Source organism: Pezoporus occidentalis, unplaced genomic scaffold (genome assembly GCF_034315485.1).
Source record: "Pezoporus occidentalis ecotype Australia unplaced genomic scaffold, CSIRO_AGI_Poc_V1 ctg396, whole genome shotgun sequence".
Classification (NCBI taxonomy): Eukaryota; Metazoa; Chordata; class Aves; order Psittaciformes; family Psittacidae; genus Pezoporus; species Pezoporus occidentalis.
In genome coordinates, this window is record NW_026915720.1 from 24,302 (window position 1) to 43,271 (window position 18,970).

Below are 18,970 nucleotides of genomic sequence, written 5' to 3' on the forward strand. Positions count from 1 at the left end.
CAGCTGGATTGGTTTATTGAGAGTTTTGATTTTGGAAGGTGCCCTGCAAACCTTCTGCTTTCCTGATATCCTGGCATGTCCATGGTTCCCAGCAACACACGATTTTCCATCCTTTGCTTCCCCCTAAATTGCACCACCCCAGCAAGCATCCCTGGGGAAAAGCAAGCTGTTATCATAGAATCCCAGCCTGGTTCGAGTTGGAAGGGACCTTAAAGCTCATCCAGTCCTAACCCCTTGCCACAGACAGGGACACTTTCTACCAGCCCAGATTGCTCAAGACCCTGCCCAACCTTATCCCACACTGTGTTTAGTTTTCCCTTAGGTTTATGCTGAAATCCCACACAAACAGAAACAAAATGAAGCCCATAGAATGCATCAGCAGTTCCCAGCTAAAATGCCTCGATTGGAATGGGACATCCAGCAGAAAAACAGCACAAACGCGATGGATCCATCCATCAGCAAGCAGAGACCTGGCCACAAACTGCCCGAGCAGCCTGAGCTCCATCTCAGCTCTCCAGTTTAAAGCAAACCAGGGGGGGAAAAGCTCCCAATGGATTAAATTCACATCCACCATGGCAAAAAAATCCATCATGGAGGGAAAAATGGAACCTGCCTCTATTTACAGACCATTGTCTCAAGAGCTGTATCCATGTTTGCAGTCCTCAGTGCTTGGATGGGATTTATCCCCTCCAACTGCCAAGCAAAGGCTTTTGCAGGATCCTAAAACACTTCCAAGAACCTTTCCTTTCCTACCTAAAGGTTTTAAGGAATGTTTTCTCCACCCTGAGACTCTCAAGCTACGTCAGCATCCTCACACGTCCCTCTCTGTGTTCAACTCGCAAGCACAGGTATTATTTCTGGGACAGCTTTCCCATGAGTCAGCAGGGATCAATACATGGATTCATTTCCCTAATTAGGAATTTATGTGGTTATCGACCGAGTGAAGCTGCACAAGGCTCACATGGACCTTCACAAGCACAGCGTCCCTTCCACGTCCAAGATGCTCCTCGCACCATTGCACTAATGGTTTGGGGGTGATTACCTGGTCGGTGCTCGGTGTGTCCGAGATGTCGTTCATGCTCCGACTCTGTGCGTGACCTGATGGAGATGAGAGAGAATCATGGAATGGTTTGTGTTGAAGGGAGCTTAAAGCTCATCCAGCTCCAACCCCTGCCACGGGCAGGGACCCCTTCCACTAGAGCAGCTTGCTCCAAGCCCCTGTGTCCAACCTGGCCTTGAACACTGCCAGGGATGGGGCAGCCACAGCTTCTCTGGGCACCCTGTGCCAGCGCCTCAGCACCCTCACAGGGAAGAGCTTCTGCCTTGTCTGCAACCTAAATCCCTCCTATTTCAGTTTGAATCCACCACCCCTTGTCCTACCCCTACAGTCCCTGATGAAGAGTCCCTCCCCAGCATCCTTGTAGCCCCCTTCAGACACTGGAAGCTGCTCTGAGGTCTCCACACAGCTTCTCTTCTCCAGGCTGAACAGCCCCAATGTTCTCAGCCTGTCTTCAAAGGTAAGAAAAACTATCCCCTGATGCACAGCTGAATTCCTGCCCCACGTGCAAGGTGAAAACACAGTGGGAGGACTTCAATGTGAGTACAAACCATACTATTTATTAGAGCTAAGCTTGCACACCAGGTGCAGTAAGATGAAAGCCCAAGAATACGAGTTTGACTGATACCAGCCAACCCGTGGCTATGCAAACTCCACCTCACTGCTGGCTGGGGTGGGATCCCCGTGGAATTACAACTCGATTTTGATCTCCCTGCTTCTTTCAGGCCTGTTTCCACCTCCCCAGCACCCTCCTCAGCTTACGCAGGCGGCCGTAGCTCGCGCTCTGCCGCATCCGCAGGTCCTCGGTGGAGCGGTGGAAGGCGGCACCGGCGGCCGGGCTCCGGACGGGGCTGCGGGCTGCGGGAAAGGAGCAGTTAGAGGAGATGCAGGTCCCATATAGGGAACCATTGGGTGATGCTAAAGGCAAGAGGCCAGGCTGGAAATCAGCTGCCCAGCACAGATGGGACCCTTCCAGCTCTGATACATCAGCAGTTTGCTTTTCCCTCTTACTCACATTTGCACTTTAATCTCACCCATAGGATCCCAGCCTGGTTTGGGTTGAAGGGAGCTTAAACCTCATTCAGTTCCAACCCCTGCCACAGGCAGGGACCCCTTCCACCAGAGCAGCTTGCTCCAAGCCCCTGTGTCCAACCTGGCCTTGAGCACTGCCAGGGATGGGGCAGCCACAGCTTCTCTGGGCACCCTGTGCCAGCGCCTCAGCACCCTCACAGGGAAGAGCTTCTGCCTAAGAGCTCATCTCAGTCTCCCCTCTGGCAGGTTAAAGCCATTCCCCCTTTTTCTATCTCATTAGCAAAGAGCAAACTGCCCTCACCCAAGTCTTCCCACTGCAGAGGCTCCGTGCACCACCCCACACCTTATAAGTACTCTTTTTGAAGCTATGAACGGGTTCAGAAGTGCAATTTCTGTTATTTAGGATGACCCAACACTTTATTTGGCTTTTTAATCCAACAATTATCCCCCCAAAAACCCTACATTTGAAATTTGTCTATCCTCACCCCCTAAAAATAATGATGAAATTCCCACTGGGCATGGCCCTGATTCAACATTCCAGCGGTATTTATCTATATATCATGGAGTTGCCAATGGCATAACAAACGTGAGGGAGCTTTCTGCTTCTGCCCATGACCACCCTGTCCTTGGTGGCCCTATTTGCAAACTCCAAGTGATGCCTCATCCCAGCAAGGAACTAGAAATACAGACGATGTCCTTATTTTTCCTACCTACAGGGACTAACCACAACATTTCCAAGTCAAGCTCCATTTTGAAGGCTTGTGGGCAAATATTAGCTCAGATATCTACTTCTCCAACGTAGATGATGGCTGCTTTGAAACCTGGGGATGCCCATGGGGTGGGAATATTGCTTCTTGATGGCCTCTTCCATGTGCACTTTGTGGGTGCCGCTGCTCCTGTCTACCCAAGGAGCAGCTGAAGCCCGGCAAATCCCAGGCTCCACCAGATGACCTCAGTTTAAACCTAAGTAAATAATCTAGCCTGAAAACAAACAAATGCCCTTTTATAATGGCTCAAAATAGGTTCAACCCCAGCCCAGACAGGATTTTTCTGTAGGCTGCTGTGCCAGAAAACCTCTTGGCCAAGTGACCGCCAATGCCATTGTCCCTCACACAACGCCCGTGTCCATCTCAGCAGACATCTCTTTGGCTTCTGGCTACCCCTATCCTTAAAGCCATCAGTGACAGAGCGTTCATAGAATCACAGGATGGTTTGGGTTGGAAAGGAGCTTAAGACCACCCAGTTTCACCCCCCTGCCATGGGCAGGGACACCTCACACTAGACCAGGTTGCTCCAAGCCCCTGTGTCCAACCTGGCCTTGAACACTGCCAGGGATGGGGCAGCCACAGCTTCTCTGGGCACCCTGTGCCAGCGCCTCAGCACCCTCACATAAATCACTTCTGCCTTATCTCCAACCTGAACTCCCCCTCTTTCAGTCTGAACCCATCACCCCTTGTCCTATCCCTACAGTCCCTGATGAAGAGCCCCACTCCAGCATCCTTATAGCCCCCTTCAGACACTGGAAGCTGCTCTGAGGTCTCCACGCAGCTTCTCTTCTCCAGCCCCAACGTTCTCAGCCTTTCTTCATACAGGAGCTGCTCCAGCCCCTGAGCATCCTCATGGCCTCCTCTGCACTTGCTTTCTGAGGTCTTTCTCCATGCAATAAATAGCTGGGTGCCCTCAATTATTGAGTTTCCCCAGTTCCTTCCGAGATCTTCCTCCCTCCAAGCTGTCTCACCAAAGACTCAAGGATGCCACCAACACTGGACCACAGGGACTCACTTGTGTTGGAGGAGACGGACTTTCCAATGTCAGCCAAGGACCGGTGGATTGGCTTCTTGGTTTGGTGACGGTGCTTCCTGAGGAGCACATAGCTTATCTTCTCCCGCAGCTCTGGCTTGAGCAGACCATCCTCGATCTGCTTCTCAATGACATCGTCTGCAAGCACCAAATAAGAGGGGCACATGGGTTACCACACTGCAAACCCTCCTAGAAAGCTCAAGACAACACTGATTGAACCAAGTTGATGGATCTCAACTCCTGTCATTGCTCAATCCCATGCAAGTACATTCAAATCTATTCCCAGCACTTAAAGACGTGGGGGAAAAGCCATCTGAAACCATTAATACCTGCTGGCTCCTACCTATGATTTGGGGCAAAGAGTAGCCATCTAAGTCCAGGAGCACCGTTCCTGTCTGTAGGCACGTCCTCAGCTCAAACAGGCTGTGCAAGGACAACGTGGACACGTGGGGCTTGCTCCACCTCTCCCCACCTTCCTCCACCTTTTCTTCAAACTTTATCCACCTGAAATGAGAGGTTGGGCATGGGATGGTGTGTGAGAAGGGAACAAGAGAATTGCTTTTCCTGTGGAGTTTCCCTTCTGCAGCTTTGCAAACCTGGGTTTGTTCACCCTGCAAAGGTTTTGCTTGTTCTTCAGGATGGGAATGGAGAAACCAAGTAACATCATTAGACAAAATACTGCTCGCATGCTTGCAGAGCAGAGTAAAACCTCTCAGCTCCACCACTGACCTCAACCCTCCTCAAATGGCTCCTGTGAGATGGGAGAGGTTTTCCCATGGAGCTGACCTTGCCTTAGCCAGGATCTGCATCCACATGGACCAGCCATGCATGTAGGGCAATACAAATGGCTTTGTGACACTTTAGCGATGCTCAGGCTTCATTCCCATGGTGGGAGACAAGGGGGTTTGCAAGCCCTTGGAATTCAGCCCTTCTACCTGTATTCCTTAACTTTACAAACCAAAGGCTTCAGAGCAAGACATCAGTTTGGGGACTAAAGCTGCTTTTCCTTTACAGGAGGTTTGCAGGCTCCATGGATTAAGCCTCCACAGGGTTTAACCTTACAACTTTTAACTGGTACAAGTGGGACTTTGGCTCTGGCTGACACAGATGGAAATGATATAGGAGGAGAAGGGGTTTGGGAATAGCTGATGGCTCATGAAAGCTGCAGAGGGAGGATGGGGAGAACCCAGCATTGTATCAGCTTACAAGGGGGTGCATTAAAATGCTGCAGCAGAGAAAATCCTGGGTGTCCCTACTAAAAAAAAACCCAAACAGTTATTCCAAACGGAGTGTTAGGAATAGTTTGTGGTGGGGACAAAACCCCAGCATGCCCAAAAGTATAACATTTGGCTTTAGTGCCAGTGGTGAGCACATGGGGTAGGTACTTGGGCCGGTGTGCGGGACTCGAGGCACGTTTTCAGCAGCACCTTTGCCTTGGGATCAGCATCCCGTGAGCCTTTCTCCAAAGCAAAACTCCATCTCCCTGCTGTGCTCAGCTTCTTGATTTCCATTTATTGGCATTTATTGTGGATTTAGCCCAGCAAGGAGCTGCTCTCCTGTGGCTAAAACGGCTGAACCATTCCCCACTGGAGAGTGGAAATCCAGGACTTGAGAAACCTCCATCCTCCCGCTGGGAATTTGGAAACCTCCATCTCAATCCCTTCCTGATGAAAACCCCAATGCAAGGAGAAGAATGCTTGAGAGCTTTCCACATATTTGATGATCACAGAATCATGGAATGGTTTGGATCGGAAAAGACCTTAAGATTATACAGTTCCAACCTGCAAAGGATGCAAATAACCAGCCCAAGAGATAGGATGAGCACCCACAGGGCCTGATCCTGCTCTCAGGTGAAGTTCTACACCTGCCAATCCCACAATGTGCTTGGGAAGGGTTGGGGATACCATCAGCATCCCTGACACCCATCCCAAAGCTCCCCCAAATCCCCCAGCCCTACCAGCCCTTACACAGCTGAGTCTAGGGAGAGAAAATCCCACCTGGATTTGAGATTTTCCCCTTGGATAAGCTCCTAATTCCATAAAGTGAACAGCACTTGCAACTACTCTCCTACTTCTATTAAAGATGCAGGTGGGTTTTATTATTATTGCTTGAGGAGTAGAAGTTTAAATCCTGACCTGGCCAAGTATGGGGGGAAAAAAGACCTGGGAAAATGTCCCTTTATATCCCCTCTTCCCATTTCCCAGCTCTTTGCTCTAATTCTCCAGTGTCCCAACTGGAAATATATACTGGAGGTGTAAAGCCCTCGTTTCTATACCTTCCCAGCCCTTTCTGCAGGGCTTTACTCTCATACTATGACTGGGAATGGGAAAAGCTCCAGCTCTGAGGTTGATCCAACCTGGGAGATGTGGGATGAGATGAAATATTCCTCCTTTCCTCCCTTTCTCCTCTGCCATGCTAAGCTCACAAAACACCTTGGTTTATGCATTTGCCTAACCCAGGCATAGCTTTTTTAACCTCTTTAAGAGCCATGCTCATTCCCAGACCCTTTTCCCATACAGGGATCTTTAGGAGATCTTTCCCAAACACATTTCCAACCCGAAGCATCTCACCTGGCCGACTCTTTCCACTCCATCTCCTCACCATCGTGCTGCAGTGTGTCCATCTCCGTGAAGAGCGTGGGGTTGGGAGGTTCATCATCTTCCCCCAGGATGTAACGGAGGCGCTCAGCAGCTGGAGACACTGCCAGGGGTGGGGAAAAGAGGTTTTACCATCGACCGGAGGTGAGATGATCCCATAAGGAAAGCCCCAGGATGGGTAAAGAGGGATCTGCAGGTCTAGTTAACATCCTGGGGTAGAAAAAGGAGGTTTTGAGGAAAATGTTTAAGGTGAGAGACACTGAGGACTGAGGGAATTCTAGGTAATCCTCTCACAAAATCCCTGTGCAAAGAGATACGGGATGCTGGTGAAAGGATGAGCGAAGGCTGTGTAGAAGAATCCATAGGTCTGGGCTGGGAATTAAGGAATGCAGCCAGCCCTATATACAACATAGTCAAATTCCCCTTTCAGAAGCATTATGTGCCCTGTTTCCATGGGGTATCCCACATTTTTTCCCTACCACAGAGCCTGATTTTGCCAGGTTCAAGCTCTCTGCTATCAGTAATATGATCTCCAGCACTGTATAGCAGGATGCACGAGCACTCAGAACACATTTTCCCACTGGATTCCCAAGGGGAACATGTATCTTTTGAGAGGAATAATAAAAATTTACCATTTCTGCAGGAAAAAATCCAGCTTCTTGCTGCAAATAACCCACCAGACAGGGAAGGCCACTTATTGCCTCCTGTGGTATGTTATGGAAGGGGAGCAGCAACACGTCGCCTCCTGCCAAAGCTCCCAGTTGATGGGAAAAGGGGTTTTCATCTTTGGAGCATTCCCCATGGACTGCACCCATCCAGTGTGACCATGGAAGGGTGATGGATCTGCCCTCTCCTCCTGAAGACAAAGCCAGGCTGGGTTTCCCTTTAACCCTCTCCATCTTCAGGTGCTTCACTAGTAAAGCCTCATCATTTTGGTTGCAGGGGGGAATTAAACACTGGGATATGACCATGGAAGTGGCATGGATTCATCCACTCTCCAGTTGCCCTGTTATCCATACAAGAGGTTAAACTCAGCCCTATGCCAGGCTTCATGGAAATGGTGTATATTTAATCAAATCTTTGGTCGTATCCCTCTCCTAATACAGTAGGGATTCATCCACCTTAGAAATGTCTTTGTTAGTAGGATCCTTCTGTTCTCAAACCTGGGAATAAGAAAGGTGGGTAATACAGTACCTATAAAAACCAGGTATATTAAATTGCCATGCGTGAGAGGAGGGAGGAAATGGGAACATTGCCTTTTCTCCCCATCAAAGGAGACAAGAACCAAGTCGCAGTGGCCGTGAAAGAATAGGATGTCCCTTGCTCTAGGCTGAGCCTGCTTAACTGCTTAAGCTCTTTAAACCCCACCACCAGGACTAAAGCCCTGTTGTCAAGTTCCTCCTTCCACTTCCATAAGCTTCATTATTATGATTATTAATATTCCTGTTAATTTTAGAGCTGGGCTACGTGCCTGGAGGGCACAGCTCTTTAAGCCTAAAGTGCTGTTCCCGTAAGAGGGGATGAAGTCAGTGTGGTGCTGGCAACCCCTCACCCCGGCCTCATGCTGTGTTCTGCAGCCCAAAACTGACATATCCTGCAAAAATCACAGCAAATACACAAGCCAGACCATGGAAAATGGTAGAAATAAGGGAATTTACTGGAAGTTTACTGTGAATTTACTGTTTTGGTCGGAATCTCTGGATGGATTTGTTCAAAAAGGGGGACTCGTGGTTTTGCAGCAGGGGAGGGCGAAGGGTTGGAGCTTGGTAAATCTTTGGCTTGGTGGTGGCTGCTCCCAACTCTTCCCAAATTCCCACCTTCAGTGCTTAAGAAGGATCCCTTCTCCTGCATCAGCCTGCCAGAGGGTTCCCCAAGCATCTTGCACTGGGGTGTTGGGGCTGTGACACATTTTAACCACTGGAAACCATTAATGATATAAGCAAATTTGCAGAGAAAGAGCTCTTTAGGGTGTTTTGGGAGCTTTTTCCCCACTCTCCCCTTGTTTAAGGAATAAACCCACCTCTCAACACAGAACATGAGCTTCCTGACGGCTTCCCACCGCTCACTGACCCGAGCAAAGAGCCGGTTGCTAAACCAACAATGCCGGGGCTTGGCCACGCAGCCAGAATTCATGGGCTTTATTCACCTGCAGGACCCTTTCGTGCCTGGGACAGCACCAGCCTCCTGCTTTTTCCTCCTGGGAATCTGATTCAGCACCTAAATCAATCCTGCAAAGCAGCTGGGGAATATACACTGAATAGCAGCATCCAGGGCTTGGTACCTCTGCGGAACACAAGGCTAAAACTGATCATAGAATCATGGAATGGTTTGGGTTGGAAGGGACCTTAAAGCTCATCCAGTTCCAGTCCCTTGCAGTGAGCACCTGTCAGATGCAGTGACAGTGGCTAAAACCCACAAAGCCACCCCAAAATCTGCACCTATTTCTTGCAAGATACAGTTCAACGGGTGCCCAGAGCAGATCTGTACCTCCTTGAACCAGCTTTTACAATGGGAAAACACTGCCAGCTGTTTGAAATCAAACCTCTGCTGTGATTTCAGATGCAGTGGATCAGAACTGAGCCCATAGACACAGAACTAGCCCGTCATTAACAGTGGTGAGCATCACAGAATGGTTTGGGTTGGAAGGAACTTTCCAATGCCCTGCAGTGAGCAGGAGCATCTTCAACTAGAGCAGGTTGCCAGAACCACATCCAGCTTAGCCTTAATATGGGATAATTTTACATATACAAGAACCTATATTTCCATGGGTAAGCAGACAGGACAGACCAGTCACACTGATTTATACCTCCTTTAATGCGAGGTTCACAGAGCCCTTCACACCCCAACTTTGATCCAGCAGTAAAACCTCACCTAGTGATGCTTTTCCAAGCCAAAATTCCTGTTCTGGTTTTAGGTATAATTAAAAAGGTGATAAAATAGGAGATGGATGAACCTGGTGCCTCCCGGGGTTTGCAATCCAACTGTGCAGTGGGACTAAGCCTTATTTAAGGCTCTGGCATATGAGCCATCCACTTATCATGGTCCTTCTGAACACACAACAACCTTTTTCCTGGGGTTTCAAGGATTAGAATGGCACCTTCCCACCCAACAAGATAGAGAAGACTGAGGTGCACATCCCATGGGATTAGATGCTCCATTCCTGTTCAAGAAAACCCCAGCTCTGGGAGATTTTTCTCCTTCCAAATAGCCATTTCTCTGCTTTCCCACTGCTGCAGAGCAGTGGAAGATGATACAGACCCATGTGTCCCCACCTTATATTTGGGGTGAGCTTTGGAGCTTGGTGCCCCAAGCAAATGCTCAAGCCAAGACCATGCTGGCTCCCAAGCTGAGTTTGCAAAGGAAAAGCAAAGCCAAATAAACCCAGGAGCTTTTCCTCCTCTCCAGCTCCCCCATTACAGACACCGAAGAGCCATGGAAATCACCTACCTGGAATCGTTTCCATCTTTTCTCCCATTTCTTCCCGGCTCAACCAAACCTTCAGTGCATGGTACAAAAAAAACCACAACCCCCCAAACTTCCTCCTTTATCCACTCAGGCTTGTTAAACTCCCAAGGCTTAAGGAGCAGATTATAGAGAATATAAAGCACTTTCCTTTCCCTTTAGCTCTCATGACGGGAAGTTACCAAATCAAACGGGATGCGTGTAGGAGAGGTGAGTGGCAGCAGGATGGAGCGAGCGAGAAAGGGGAGGGAGGGAAAGGTGGGAGGACAGAAATCAAAGGATTGGGGTTATCCTGTGGAAGGGGTTTGTTTCCCACCCAGAGCCAGGTGGGAAAACCCCCTCCAAGCTCAGGGCAGAGAGGTTTTTGTCTGGGAAAAACACCCAAATGAGGAACATTTCCAAAAGGAAAACAGGGCTGATGCAGAGTTAAGGCTTTCTGGGGTCTTTTCCCTCCATAAAATGACTTTTCCCTCCCCAAACTAGCCCAGTGTTATATCCCAGTGGCATGTACTGTGGAAAGGAGGTGACATCGTCCTGCTCGCACCACAATGAAAGGCAATAAGGGAACTTTTCCTTCCATAGGGATAAGCCATGCTGAGCCTCCCGCGCTGCTGAGCCGTGACGTGGTCTGCTTGACATAAACCCAAATGCAAATTTCTATAGGGGGGGCGAATAAAAACCCAGCTCCTTTGCTGTGCAAAATGTTAATCTTTGCTAAGGAGATTTAAGGAGAGCGGGCAAAGCCCCAGGCAAAAAGGAGTGATGCCCAGAGGATGTCTGCACCCCAGGACCCTGCCATCACCCCATCATCCCGTTTCCTCCTTAGCAATCTCCCAGGGGCAAGCACAGCCTCCAGAGGGCAAGGACAACCTCTTTATAGCCCACCCATCACCTAAGCAGCCTGAAATCCCATTTTACATCCTGTTCTCAGAGACATTCACAGGGAAAAATAAACTTGGGAAGCGCTGGGAAATGCAAGCACCGGACCAAGCAAGGTGGGTAGTTACATGGAGGGTGACTTAAACCCGGATTAAATGATGCTGCCAAAGCCCTCTTGCTCTTTTGGGAAGCCCAATGACCACTCACTGGTCCTGCTGGCATTGTCATTGCCGCTCTCATAGCAGCCGTGGCCGCCGTCGTCGGTGTCGGAGTGGTCCTGGCGCTCGTAGTGCCGCTCGCTCTCACTCGTCCTATCCCGGCTGGAAGCTGATCTTCTCCGGCGCCGTTTCCTCCGGTAGCCCCGGGGCACTGGCACCCCGATGTAGATGGAGTGGTAATCTGGGGAGGGGAGGGAAGCTTTAGGGGGCGGGTCTGGGTCATTCTCACTTGCAAGAAAGAATAAAAGCCAGGGAGATGTTTGCCTTCTTCCCGCCGGGTTTAAAGCATCCCATGGGATGTGCCGAGCCAAGCGCCGGGAGATCTGAAGCATCAGCCAGCAGGGAAGACCCCGCTGCCGTTTGGGGCATCCCCAAGGGTTTTTGCTCACCTTCCTCATCGTCGTATCTCCTCCTCGAGCTGCTGAGGCCCCTCTCACTCATCCCATCCTCATCCTCTAGCATGGTCCCGCCACTCGGAGAGAGCTGAGCCATGGGCAGGAGAAAGGAGAGAGATTATAAAGGGTGCTGGGCAGGGAAATAGCCTCTGCACACCCACTTGGTGCTCCCTGCTATGGGAATCCTTCACCAGTGGCACCAATGTCCTTTTGGGATGGAGTGAGGATGCACCAGGGATCCTTCAGCACCTCCTGCAAGCACCCTTGGTGAGGTCTCAGTCCTGCCTTGCTCTGTGCCAGCCCTGCCCCTGCTCCATCTCCACTCTGCCCAATTATCCGGATGAATTTCACCACGGTTACATCTCCAGCCTCCTATTCCTGCTGCTGAAGGAAGGTGTAAGTGAAGTGTAAGAGATTATTGCAGAGATTTGCTGGTACAAGCACAGCAGCTCCATTCACAGGGGTTCTTGCTGCCTATAAGCACCCAGTTAATTCTGGGGGAAACCTGCACAGATAAAAGGGGTTTTGCAGATGCAAAGTTCATTTTTCCCCACCTAAGCACAGCTTTTACACCATTCACACGCTGCCGCTTCCAGGTACCTTCCTTCAAACCTGCTGATTTATTCCCCAGATGGGTTTCTTTGGAATTTGCTCATTAATCTCCTAATTATCTGACCTCCACTGATTGCCTTTCACACATGACTTGGATAGGAGAACGGTTACTGGTCATGGCAGCCCAATCAATGCCTCCCAAAGTCACTTTGAGAGCGGTTGGAGAGCCAGCCTCTCCGTGTCCCCTGGTCCAGCTGCTTGCATCCATGGCAGTATCACATCATTATCCATCTATCTGAGGGAAGAGAAATCCCAACTCAAGCCAAATAGGTTAAAAATATAAAGCAAATGGAAAAGCTGGAAGTATCCAGGACTGGCCAGGTTGGCTCTGCTGGAGCTGCTGAATTACTGACCCATTCCCCATATTTAGCCTGATACAGGCTCCAGCCTTATCCCAGTTGCTATTTGAAGATTGGTTTAACAGATTTGGGGTTCATTTTACTTTGTTTGACCCCATGAACCCAACGCTTTTTGCACAGGTGCAGGGACCAATTTGGTTTAGGGCCAAACACTTCCAGATGGACAAATCCTGCCCCAAACATGTGGGATAATATCAACTGCAAGCCCTGGCTTCATGGGAATAACATTATCAGGCTAATTCTGAGGGGTTTAGGAAGCTGGTGCTGGCAGGAGAAACAGCACAATACCCACCCAGCCGCAGGCAGAAGTAGTTCTTCTTCTAACAGATGGAGTATTAGGAACCTCCCTATGAGGTTTCCCCACCAGCTTCAGCGCTAGGTTGGGGTTCCCAAATGGATGGTGATATATTGGGAAGAAACAGGACTTCTTTTTCAACGCAGCTTGGCCAGCAAGAGCTCTACCAGAGCTCCACTGGGCAGCAAAACCAGCCCATCTGCTAAACCCAGGCTTAGTTAGAGCCACTGACAAACAAAAGGTCCTGAATGATTATGGCTGATTGATGAGGGTCATGTAGCCTGGCAGTTCTTCCCTCTGATCTTTTACATATAAAGCTTTTTTGTTGTGTCCCCCCCCCAATATTGCATACAAACACAAGTACAATGCAGACAAGAAGGGTTGGAAAAAGCAACTCTAAGCACAATAGAAATAAAGGGAGGAAAAGAAGAGCACGGTTACCTTTGCCAATGAAATCCCGCTACTCCCACCACAAAACCAAGCTTTAGCATTAATAAACAAGTTTTAGCATTAATAAACAAGCTTTAGCATTAATAAACAAGTTTTAGCATTAATAAACAAGCTTTAGCATTAATAAACAAGTTTTAGCATTAATAAACAAGTTTTAGCATTAATAAACGAGTTTTACCATGAATAAACTCACCCTGAGCCCTCCAAACACGCTCAGAAATCAGCGGATGGAGCCGTGCAGTGAAGTCACAGGCACTCGTGGGTGCGGGAGCCCAGATTGCCTCGAGATAAAGCTGCTCTCGCCACCATCATATCGACACCCAGTGCCAAACCCTCTGTAGCTCCCAGGTTAAAATGGATTTGGGGCGGCACCAATTGATTTTGGGAGCGGAAAGGCATCATGGGATGGAGATAAACTTCTGGAGAGGATGGAGTATCCAAGCCAGGGAGCCCTGGTCTTGCGCAGTGATGGTCTCTAGACCATGTAGGAAATCCAAGGTGTCCATCCCCAGCTTGCAGGGCCTCTGTCTTTTGGTTTTTTTTTCTATCAGTTTTGCCCTGATTGCTGGGATTTGGGATGGAAAATGTTTTTCTTTGTTTTCTTTGTGCACTGTCATGGACATCTGATCTTAAACAGAAGAAAATTCTTCAGGGAGTTACAGAGAGCCATCACCAGCAGCAAGAAAGCTCCTAAAGCCCCTGGGGATGATAGGATCAGCCCTATGGCTATAGAATCAAAGAATGGTTTAGGTTGGAAAGGACCTTAAAGCTCATCCACTTCCAACCCCCTGCCATGGGCACGGACACCTTCCACTAGAGCAGCTTGCTCTTGTCCTGTCCCTACAGGCCCTTGTCCAAAGCCCCTCTCCAGGTTTCCTGTAGCCCCTTTAGACACTGGAAGCTGCTCCAAGGCCTCCCCGAAGCCTTCTCTTCTCCAGGCTGAACCAGCCCATCAAATACAGTTTGGGTTCTTTTTTTGATGAGATTTGCACACTGAATTATTTTGCCATTTCGTTTGCTTTTAATGTGTTAAACATCCTAAAATTGGATTTCATGGAAATCCAGCTCCTGGTCCCACGATCATGCCCACTGTGCTTCCCAAGCTGTCCGCTTCTATTTAACACCCGGTTTGTTCACCCCTGCTTAGCCTTTTAATGGGAGTATCAATAAATCTGCATCAAAGCAGCATCCAGCCCTTTATCAGGGCTGGCTTCGTTGTTAGTGGAAGGAGAACTTGGAAATCAGACTTTGTGCTTTGAGGTCACTCCATATCAGGGCTTTTCTCTCACCTCCAGGGGATTATTCAATGGCACAACCCAGTCTCAGCAGAAGCAAAGCAAAAGTTTGATGCTTTATCCCTGCTCTCATTTGCTTCCCAGCTCCTGTTTTATTGGATCTGCTCTTCCATGTGTAGCAGGTCTGGAGCAAGGGACAAGTGATTTCAAGACGCAGAATTTAGGATGAAGTAAGGAACGCTATTGGCATCCCCTTTATTTAGAGTAGCAAGGCATGTTTGTAAGTAGGAGAAAAGCTTTTCCAAAGTATGCTTATGATTTCATGCTCTTGCTCTTGCTTGATCTTTCCCATTTTCCAGGCATTAGCGTTGTGGGAATAGGGGAGCCAGGTGCCTAAATCATGGAATCACAGAATCACTTGGTTGGAAAAGCCCTTTAAGCTCATCCAGTCCAACCATTCCCCAGCACTGCCAAGGCCACCACTAACCCATGGCACCGAGGGCCTTGTCTACACGGTGTGTGAACACTTCCAGGGATGGTGACTCCACCACTGCTCCAGGCAGCCTGTTCCAATCCCTAACTTCTCTCCATCTCCCATTGCTTACTGCCTGCTAAAAACCAGCATTAATCCAGACATGAAAACCTGCTTGCAACCAACCTGTGCAATGCTGCCCGTGCTGGGGTCCAGCATCAGCCAGGAAAAGGGTTTAAAGATGCCGGTGGCTGTTTGTCCCGTAAATAAAGAGCAAATACAGAAGTTAACTTTCTTCCTCCAAATACATAGAAATGCAAAGAGCAGGTTGAGTTTATCAGCTTGTAGGAAGAAGGTTTTACTACAAACATCCTGGAGAGAGGAGGGGAAAGGAAGAAAAGCAGAATCCCAGGAGCTGAACCCCGCTGACCCCCCTGCTCAGCTTCTGGGGTTCCCAGCTCCGTTTCCAATGGGATTTGGGGGGGGAAAGGGTTCAGAAAGTGTTCTTTTCAGGCTTGTGCTATTGATTGCTTCGTGTTTAAAGAGTAAAGCCTGGAACCAGTCAGAAGAGGGAGACAGAGCCCGGCAGATGCAGGGCATCCAACTAAAGCCAGCCTCCGGCTTCCAAAGTAGCCTTAATAAAAGCTCCACTAATAAATGCAGCATTCCCTTTGCCAGCGGCGCTGCAGACACTCAGCTCTTGGGAAACAGATTTGTTTCTTCTTCTTCTTCATAATGAAACCACACTCATCATTTTGTAATTCATCTCTTTAAGGTCTCCCTCTGCGAGCCTGTGTCCCATTGCGGCTCAACTCACCCATCCAGGCTCGGATGCAACGCGCTCCAGCTGTTTATAGAATCCCAGACTGGTTTGGGTTGGAAGGAACCTCAAAGCTCATCCAGATCCAACCCCTGCCACAGGCAGGGACCCCTTCCACTGGAGCAGCTTGCTCCAAGCCCCTGTGTCCAACTTGGCCTTGAACACTGCCAGGGATGGGGCAGCCACAGCTTCTCTGGGCACCCTGTGCCAGCGCCTCAGCACCCTCACAGGGAAGAGCTTCTGCCTTAGATCCAACTTGAATTTCCCCTGTTTCAGTTTGAACCCATCACCCCTTGTCCTATCGCTCCAGTCCCTGATGAAGAGCCCCCCTCTGACATCCAGCGAGAGGACCCAATCCCTATTTAATTCCTATATCCTTAATGATGCGGGAGGGAATTGTCACCTTGATCACCAAGTTGTGCTAAAAATTCTACAAAAGGCAATACCTTACCTGGTCATTAGATGCTGGTCGCCAGCAGAGGGGAGTCACAGCACATTCCCACAGTAAATCCGTCTTCCCTCTGGAAGTCGCTGAGCTCTCCTTTTCCTTGCCTGGGGATAAAACCTTAAGCCAGGGCTCAAAAGGAAGAAAAAGAAACCTTCAGAAAGGGCTGTTTTCCCTTGGTGCGGCCTTGCCCAAATATCCATCTTGCTCCAGGAGGTGCAAGTTGTGCCTCCTTAGGGATGTGATTCCTATTTTTCAGGTGATCAGGTTAAATATACCTACAAAGACAGCCCAAAGTGCAATGATGATGGTGCCACTTCCTGCCCCGTGGCTGGGCCAGCGTGCATTGAGTGGAAGTGACTTTGCAAAACACAACACGAGTTACATTTATTGTGTAAAAAAACCCAACCCTAAAAACCCAATAAAGTGATAGAGAAATGCTTCAAAAGGGGAAGGAAGTAAAAGGACCCTGGGGAACCCATGTGCCAGCACAGTGCATTGCAGTTGTGATAACATCCCAGTGTTACTGTCTCCTGGACCTGAGAAGATAAATTGCATGATGTCCATGTTCAACATCGACCACCTTCCTAAGAGCTGTGCTCCAAGTCCTCCACCTTCTCACACTTTGCTTTGGCAGATGGTGCCTTCCTCCTCCTCATCTTACTCCTCCTCAGCATTGATGGGAATGTAGCCCCCTTCCTTGGGCAAGCACCAGCACCAGCCCGCACCGCTCAGATCCACAGCCCCGAAGCTGAAATCCCGCATCTCCAGGATCTTGAAGTCGACAGTGTCCAGCTTGGAGTAGATCTCGTTGAGCTTTTGCCAATACAGCCAAGCCATCACGAGGCCGATCACCTGCAAAAGATGAGTGTTAAAAGCACTATGGTCAAGCAAACCCTTTCTGAAGGTCTTTCTCCAAGGGGATGCTGTCATAGGAACTTCCAAACCTGGCCACCAGACAGGAGTGGACAATACCCAGTTAAATCTTCTGCCAAAGCAACAGGCTCATTGTTAAACTTGTTATTGGTCACATCCATCTCACAACTTCCCACATCAGCTCTGACACAGGGATGTGGATTAGTCGGACGTCACCATGAGCATTGCGAAGACAGAGGCAGAGGTCCAGGCTCTTGCTAAACTTGAGATATTGCTGCAGTTTATTTCCCATTTCCCTGCAGGCTGGAAGTGACTTAAAAAATACACTTTAAAACTTTAGGAGAAGGGAAGGAAAAAGCACTTTCATCAGCACCAGAAGGCAAGCACATTGCTCTGATTTCAACTGACGGTCCCTTCACGGTGCTACACTGCGGTGGCTGCAGTTAGAGGATAAGCCATGGTGAAGAGCTATTTGCAGACCAGGTACTGATGAGGGGCACAGTGGCAATCAGAGCACTTCCAGTGCCAACTGCATCTTTGTACTAACCCTTCACCCTCCTTGACTACTGAGCCATACAAATAAGGTTTATTCCCCTATAAGCCCAGTTAAACAGGGCAGGTTTATAGCTCCTTTCAATGCACAAGATGGGATGGAGAAGGACAAGACCATCTTGAGCCTCTGGGCTTTTCCTCAGCAGTAGTCAACGTGTTTGTCCTCATAACCATTCCTTGAAGCAAAAAGCCAATAAATAATCCAGTCACATCTGTACCATCCATCACCTGGGGTCTCCTGTAACTCTTGTAGCACATTGGTTTTGCAGCTGAAAAAATATTATTAATCATTTCTCTGGGTCTCAATCAATTCATTAAATAGTCTGGAAAGTGGGAACATTAAGAGAAAGATAAATGGGGATAAGAGCAAAAGGTTGGAATGCATCTGAAATTAGAGACTGTTTTGTTACCATAGTGGAAAGAGAAAAGTTTTTGCCCAGAGGAGGCTGAAGAAAACAGAGGCAAAAACTCCACAGGGAAAAAGCAAATCACCCAAGTGTCTCCCAGCTGAGAGCAATCACACAATCCCAGCCTGGTTTGGGATGGAAGGGAGCTTAAACCTCATCCAGCTCCAACCCCTGCCACAGGCAGGGACCCCTTCCACTGGAGCAGCTTGCTCCAAGCCCCTGTGTCCAACCTGGCCTTGAACACTGCCAGGGATGGGGCAGCCACAGCTTCTCTGGGCACCCTGTGCCAGTGCCTCAGCACCCTCACATAAATCACTTCTTCCTTATCTCCAAACTGAATTCCCCCTGTTTCAGTCTGAACCCATCACCCCTTGTCCCATCACTACAGTCCCTGATGAAGAGCCCCTCTCCTGCATCCTTGCAGCCCCCTTCAGACACTGGAAGCTGCTGTGAGGTCTCCACACAGTTTCTCTTCTCCAGGCTGAACAGGCCCAGTGTTCTCAGCCTGGCTCCATACGGGAGCTGCTCCAACCCCTGAGCATCCTCGTGGCCTCCTCTGGACTTGCTCCAACAGCTCCATGTCCTTCTTATGCTGGGGACACCAGAGCTGGAGGCAGCGCTCCAACATCGTGTCATCCACACGAGCACAATGCACAGAAGCCACCCCGAAGCAGCTCAACATTTATTTTTCCTTCCCAAGTTCACCTGGAGGTGTATCCCAGGATCAACAATTTGGAAGAAGCAGAATATGACCTCCCTTAAGATGCCCTCCCAACATGGAGAGTTCTTCCTTTAACTCCTCAGTTGGAGCTTGCCCCATTCCCACTTTCCTAATTGCACTTAGCTATCCTCAAAGAGAATCCTGCTTATTTGACATCCCACCTAATTACTGATAACAGGATTTAATCACCAAAAGAACATAATAGGTGCTGGAGGCTGCTGTGTGGTTACTGCTCGCAGGGCTTTCCCAACAGTGGGAATTACAGAAACGCTGGATTCCTGCCGTT

At 49.1% G+C, this 18,970-nt stretch overlaps 2 protein-coding genes across 5 annotated transcripts in view; both read right to left on the minus strand.

The window, feature by feature from the left end:
* Positions 1–15,263, minus strand: part of SLC4A5 (solute carrier family 4 member 5) — a 28,090-nt gene extending 12,827 nt beyond the window's left edge. Inside the window, exons 1-9 of one of the 2 annotated variants that reach the window (XM_062632735.1) lie at positions 15,035–15,263; positions 14,446–14,575; positions 11,435–11,528; positions 11,035–11,226; positions 6,460–6,589; positions 4,233–4,393; positions 3,872–4,027; positions 1,820–1,915; positions 1,043–1,098 (exon numbers count right to left, since the gene is read on the minus strand). In XM_062632735.1, the coding sequence (XP_062488719.1) occupies positions 1,043–1,098; positions 1,820–1,915; positions 3,872–4,027; positions 4,233–4,393; positions 6,460–6,589; positions 11,035–11,226; positions 11,435–11,507 (864 nt within the window). In that variant the 5' untranslated portion in view covers positions 11,508–11,528; positions 14,446–14,575; positions 15,035–15,263. Of the gene's footprint in view, positions 1–1,042; positions 1,099–1,819; positions 1,916–3,871; positions 4,028–4,232; positions 4,394–6,459; positions 6,590–11,034; positions 11,227–11,434; positions 11,529–13,349; positions 13,628–14,445; positions 14,576–15,034 lie in introns of those variants that run through there. The other variant, XM_062632736.1, reaches the window with a different exon arrangement.
* Positions 15,264–16,495: 1,232 nt separating this feature from the next.
* The window catches only part of LOC134170936 (tetraspanin-15-like), a 40,805-nt gene continuing 38,330 nt past the window's right edge, over positions 16,496–18,970 (minus strand). For all 3 annotated transcript variants that reach the window (XM_062632740.1, XM_062632739.1, XM_062632738.1), the window contains one exon: positions 16,496–16,983. In XM_062632740.1, the coding sequence (XP_062488724.1) occupies positions 16,789–16,983 (195 nt within the window). In that variant the 3' untranslated portion in view covers positions 16,496–16,788. The remainder of the gene's footprint in view (positions 16,984–18,970) is intronic.